Source organism: Dendrobates tinctorius, unplaced genomic scaffold (assembly GCF_039654945.1).
Source record: "Dendrobates tinctorius isolate UK_male_01 unplaced genomic scaffold, ASM3965494v1 ptg000062l, whole genome shotgun sequence".
NCBI classification, from domain to species: domain Eukaryota; kingdom Metazoa; phylum Chordata; class Amphibia; order Anura; family Dendrobatidae; genus Dendrobates; species Dendrobates tinctorius.
The window spans coordinates 32764454-32770809 of record NW_027361730.1 but is presented as its reverse complement, the minus strand read 5'-3'; the positions used below and the strand labels follow the sequence as shown (position 1 = coordinate 32770809).

Sequence of the window (6356 nt, the reverse complement as noted above, 5' to 3'; positions counted from 1 at the left end):
TGCGCAGATCGTGCGCAGGTCGTGCGCTAGTTGCGCTTTGACCTGCGCTGCGCACTTTTGACAGTGCGCCGTGCGCGCCAAAATCCGAAAAGTTTGATTTTGGCGCGCACGGCGCACCGTCAAAAGTGCGCAGCGCAGGTCAAAGCGCAACTAGCGCACGACCTGCGCACCCTATGCTAAAGATAGGGTGCGCCGATCGCAGGCGCCGCTGTCCGCTAGTAGGCGGCGCTACAAGCAAGGGGCGGGCACGCCGGGCAGAGAGCCGGCTCGGGGGCGGAGCTACCCCCGGCCGTGCGCGCGCTGAAAATGCGCTAATGTGAAACCAGCCTTAGTGGGGAAAAAAACAAAGAAATATTATAGTCTCAAAGTATTGCTCAGACATCCATTACTGGTTTACCTTGTACAATTCCCTTTTTTACCTGCCTTATTTCCTAAGAAAGTAGCTGCTGTATTTATGAGCAGTCTCTTTCAAAATGTCAATGTCCAAACTCATTTTTTAAATTAAACTACATAGAGCTCAAGGTTCACGCAATCTACTGGCAGCTTATGTATTAGGTTATGATCATATAGAGCAAACAAAATCCATGGGGACATTGTGCCGGTATACAGCAGCTTTACCTGAGAAACTGTGTGCGGACATAGTTTTGGCTGCATTGGCTCCCCATATCTTTGCCGTGTTCTTGGAGCTAGAATGTAATAAGGTGCTGATCAATTACTGCTGGAACCTGCAGCTGTTCGTCTATTTAGCCTGTCAGGCCGAACAACATTCCTTGATACAAAGTGAAGCTGACCGTAGGAAGGGAAAGCACTGGATGCATCTAGAAGACAATTGTGTCCGGCACAACCTGAGACAATGGTAGGCTGTCCTCTCTGCCCTGAAACAATAAGTCTTTCAATACTGTAAATCCCATGATTGCAGCAGAGAAAACCTGAACATTGCCACAAAAACAAGAAGAATGTGATGGAGGACACAAAGGAGGCAATTAGTAAAATTGTATAGAATAATAAAAGCTTCAAGAAACTGAAAGGTTTCCTCCACAGCAACTTGATTTAGAAGGCCAATAAATATGCATATACTTTAGTTGGAATTGACCTCCTATAACTTAATGTATGAAGGCATCAGTATAACAAAGAGGACTTGTTATTGCTGTTTTCCAAAATATCTAATGTTCCTCCATCATATTTTACATGTACCCGCAGGAAAATACAATGCACATTTTCAGTTGTATACCAAGTAACTGCACAAATCAGTTAACATATCGGGGTAGATTTGCAAGAAAATGTCCAGTAGGATGAATCCCAGTTTTAAGACAGACGCCTTGATATCTTGCGTGCCTAATGTTGCAGGCTAACATTGCACTGCTTTTGTAAGAAAAGTGCTGAGTACTTAAGTTTGTAATCTCACTCTCCATCCTAAGTGTTGTTGGGAGGAAATATCCCTCGTTTAGTGCCAACCCAGAGAAGCTTTCATTCTGTGTTCATACCCAGTACTGGCTGCCAGGTTGTGCAGTAGCACCATTAACTCTGTGATCTCCAACATCATGGAGAGGGAAACCCCTATCGGGCTCAGTTGGACGAAATGTTTGCTTTTCTGAAGCTCCATTTTCAGTCTTTGCTGCTGATGTTGCTGCTTTCTGGACATGATGTTTTCCCATCTTTTTCTTGCGTACAAAGTAAGCCAAAAGAAGAAGACCAAGTAAGATCAAGAGCAATATAAGACAGACTGGAAGTACAACGTTATACATGTGGGAGTTCATAAGACCAAGAAATGTACCCTCCAGGACTGGATGAGGTGAACTGGATGCATTTATACTCAATGAACTATTTAAGATAAAATCCTGAGTTGTGATGTCACTTAGGTATTTTGATGACATCCAAAAGTCTGGTGATAAGGTGTTAGGATGTGTAGAATTTGTTAAAATTGGAAAAGTTCTTGTAGACACCTCAGTTTCCTCAGTATTTTGTGTTGAATTTGTAGCTGGCACCGTGTTTATGGTGACAACTTTATCATATACTGTTGAAAGTGAGGCTTTAGTTGTTTCTAATTGTGTTGTTGCCTCATTGCTCATAGATTCTAAAAGAGTGGTTGGCTCCGTACTTGTAGTTTGTATGTGAGTTACATCAATCTCATGTTTGCCTTCCACAGTCCTGGATGTTTGTGAACTTGTGGTGGTTGACAAGCTCTCTGGAGCACTGAGCAGAATAGTACTGTCTACATCAGAAGAATTGTATGGTATGGTATTGAATCTTACAGTAACATTGGCAGGAGGCACACCACTGGCACTGACCAGCAGACTAATGCGATCCCTTTGTATGTTTGGTCCATCCTGGTCATCTTCCCATAACTCCACACCAATAAGTCCCCTTTCTAGCTCTCCTTGTGTGAAGACATTAGTGCTTGTCTTGTCTCCTCTGCCACCCTCATAAGGAAATCTTACCAGCCTCCCTTTTCTTGGATGATGAAGTACTATAAACTGTGGTATACTATTTGTATAAGTACCGAGTTCATTTGCATCAATAACTTCCGGTCCTAGTTTAATTGTACATCCTCTAGGCCACTTTTGCCTATCTCCCATCTTCACAACTGCAGATACTTGTACTGTCACTTTTCCAATATATTCTTCATCCGTATGGGAGATGGCAACAAATTCAAATTCATCTTGGGTGGAGAGGAAATTGTTAAATTCATAGGATACCTCATTGTTGTTTACTTGGTCCCATTGAAACAGTGACACAGGTACTTGGGCAACAACAACATTGCCATAAGTTGGCTTTTTTGTTATCTTATATTCATATGTGTCTGCCTTACTGTCAAGTGTTGGTGAGATATGTCCTAGTGTAATGTTTGACTTTCCAGATATTTGTTTGATTTCAAGAATAGCCCAATGGGTTGGGAGAACCTTTATGGGTAGATTTCCCAGAAAAGGAGTTTGCAGTCCATCTGTTATATTGAAAATGATTTCACCTGACTTTGCAGTTTGGTTAGCCAAAAGGATGAGGTTTGATTTAGTAAGGTCTTCCTGTGTGAATTGGAGGACTGGAGTAGATTGGTTTCCATTTGTGTCTATTGATACACCTAGAGGTAAATCCAGTATTGTATAAAGTATACTATCTGGAGAGGCAAGTGAGTGATCTATTGATAAGTGATTTTCAGTAAGTGAAATATATGACCCTGCTGCTAAGTGTAACTTCAACTTTGGAGGAGATATAACAGAAGGTATAATGGGTGCACTGGTTAAGGTTATATTAAAGTATTCTTTTATGGTTAACACATTGTTGGCTTCATGAAAAGAAGTAGATTTGGGCCTTAACTGTGCCATAAACTGAAAAATGTCAACAAGGCTGTCCGACTTGGTGTTGGTGTAGACCAGACTTCTATTTTCCAGATGAGATTGTAAGAAATATGGATTTTCTGTGTTTAAAGTGACATCATTAACAGAGAGATGACCATGTGAAGGAAAACTGATGATAAAGAAAACAACATCATGAGTGAGTTTTGTGAAGCTTGAATTTGCCAGAAGGTTGGAAGCATCTAGGGAGTTTAGCGTTATCGGCGAAGAACCACCCTGCTGAATACTGAGACCTGTGTAGACACAAGAGGTAGCACTAAGTTAATATTGAATCAATGCATTACTTATTTTCTAGAAATACACTGTTCTAGTTTAAGATTCCCCATTATCACAAAAAACAGTGCTGGTTAGTTTAATCTGATCTTCATCTTCTTGATTTTTTTATAGAGCAGAAAGCATATTTTTATTACAAAATATTCACATTTTGGCAGGGTGCACTAATATTTATCATATTGTTAAACAATACATGCTCAGAATTTGTAAAGCAGGTGCAACTGTACATGTTTTATTTGTAGTATGTCACGCAGACCTTGTGAACTACACCCATGGCATGAACTGAACTTTGGACGTAGCCACAGATTAGTTGACTTTTAAGAATTTGCCATACATAGATTAACTGGGGTGACCAGCAGACATTGTATGATGACTGACTAGCCTGTGCGTTATCAAGAACAGACAGTAGTCAACCCTCTCAGTTTATAGGATATTTGTTTTTTACTCAGATACACAGAGCACATTTCATTAGCGTTTCTGTGTTCAGAAAATGGTAATTTTATAAAGGTGAAAGCTGGCTATACAAATGAGCTGATAGTCATTCCTCCCAACTCCTTGCCCCGTGCATGTCTGGTTTCTTGTGTTCTCAATAAAGAAAACAGCTACCAAGTACCTCTAATACTGGTTTAGCTATATAAAAAATATTGGTTAACTTAAATCCAACTGCCTGAATTTTATTTTCCACTCATCTCCCATCATGGCAGGGTCAAAAGGCCCCATTACATAGTCATCCAGTCTTGCCTAAAGCCTAGGCCTCAGCCAATATTAATGTACCGTATATACTCATGTATAAGATGAGATTTTCAGACCATTTTTTTGGGCTGAAAGTCCCCCTCTCGGCTCGAGCCATATACCTGGGGGGAGTGCGGGGGTGTCACAGATCATACTTACCCCCCTGGTGCAGTCTCTGCAGCCCCCCTGCTTCTCCACGGTTTCCCTTCCTGCCTTCAGCAGTCACGTGGTACCGCTCATTACACTCATGAATATATGCATATTCATGAGTGTAATGAGCGGTACGACGTGACCGCTGAAGGCAGGAAGGGAGACCGTGGAGAAGCGGGGCTGCAGAGGCCGCGCCAGGAGTGGGTAAGTATAGCGCTAGTCACCTGTCCCCGGTCCATCGCTATTCACCACTGTCTGCTGCGTCCTGTGTCAGTGACGTTTAGTCAGCAGAGGGAGCGATGACCTGGTTAGTGCGCGCCATGCCCTCTGCTGCCTGAACGTCACTGACAGACGACGTCACAGACAGCGGTGAGCAGCGATGGACCCCGGACAGGTGAATATCTCAGGTGCTGGGTCCTGAGCAGGAGAGGTGAGTATGGCATTTTTTTTTTCAGCAGCAGCATATGCGGGCATAATATATGGAGCATCTTATGGGGGCAGCATATGGGGGCATATTCTATGGAGCAGCATATGGGGGCATATTCTATGGAGCAGCATATGGGGGCATATTCTATGGAGCAGCATATGGGGGCATAGTCTATGGCGCAGCATATGGGGACATATTCTATGGAGTTGCATATGGGGGCATATTCTATGGAGCTACATATGGGGCATATTCTATGGGGCAGCATATGGGAGCATATTCTATAGGGCAGCATATGAGGGCATATTCTATGGAGCAGCATATGGGGGCATATTCTTTGGAGCAGCATATGGGGGAATAATCTATGGAGCAGCATATGGGGGCATATTCTATGGAGCATCTTATGGGGGCATAATCTATGGAGCATTTTATGGGGCATAATCTATGGCACATTTTATGGGAGAATAATCTATGGAGCATCGTATGGGGCCATAATCTATGGAGATTCTTATGGGGCCATAATCTATGGAGCACTATATGGGGCATATTATTCTGTGGAGCATCTTATGGGGGCATTATTAACCTTTATGCAGCATTATATGGGGTGTATTTTGTATGGAGCATCTTATGGGGCCCATCATGAACTGTATGGAGCATTATATGGGGCTCCTGATTCAATATGGATATTCAAAAACATTTAACCTACTGATGTCTCAATTAATTTTACTTTTATTGGTATCTATTTTTATTTTTGAAATTCACCAGTAGCTGCTGCATTTTCCACCCTAGGCTTATACACCAGTCAATAAGTTTTCCCAGTTTTTTTGTGGCAAAATTAGGGGGGGTCGGCTTATGCACAGGTCGGCTTATACATGAGTATATGCCGTAATATGCATGGCCAGACAGATAATGGAGATGCAATGGTTATAAATGAGTCTTACCTGTGTTCTTCCAGAGCTTTGTATGCAGCTGTGGACATAAACTCTGGAATGTCACTGTCACATTTAATATAAATTGCTGGGAATTTGCACGTGGAGAATGCACATGGAATGGAAAGAAATCTTGAGCACTCCAAAATGGGATAGGTGACTCCAGATGTTGATAAAACACTAAACCTAAATCTACCTGTAATGCAAATGAGTTGTTTGTCAGGACTTAACAATTGGTAAGGAACATACAAACAGGTGTAGCAGGATACCCTACTCACCTCTTCTTGGGTAAAGTTGGACAACACCTCGCTGCTACTTCCATGTACAATTTTACCAATCAGTGGAGGGTTTTCTATATGATACATCAGTACAGGCTGGGAGCCCTTCTGCTCATTGGTCACTGCACTCAGATGATGCTTGGTAATTTGTTGAAGGGAACCTGCCATGAAAGAAAAAAAAATTCTAAATGCAAAAATAAGGTTCTCTTATTGAGGAATG

The 6356-nt window shown here is 42.2% G+C and overlaps 1 protein-coding gene across 1 annotated transcript in view; it reads right to left on the bottom strand.

Moving 5' to 3' along the window:
* Nucleotides 1-334: 334 nt before the first annotated feature.
* Nucleotides 335-6356, bottom strand: part of CSPG4 (chondroitin sulfate proteoglycan 4) — a 172529-nt gene continuing 166507 nt past the window's right edge. Inside the window, exons 8-10 of the mRNA XM_073579488.1 lie at nucleotides 6137-6297; nucleotides 5871-6054; nucleotides 335-3583 (exon numbers count right to left, since the gene is read on the bottom strand). Coding sequence (XP_073435589.1) covers nucleotides 1479-3583; nucleotides 5871-6054; nucleotides 6137-6297 — 2450 coding nt within the window. The 3' untranslated portion in view covers nucleotides 335-1478. The remainder of the gene's footprint in view (nucleotides 3584-5870; nucleotides 6055-6136; nucleotides 6298-6356) is intronic.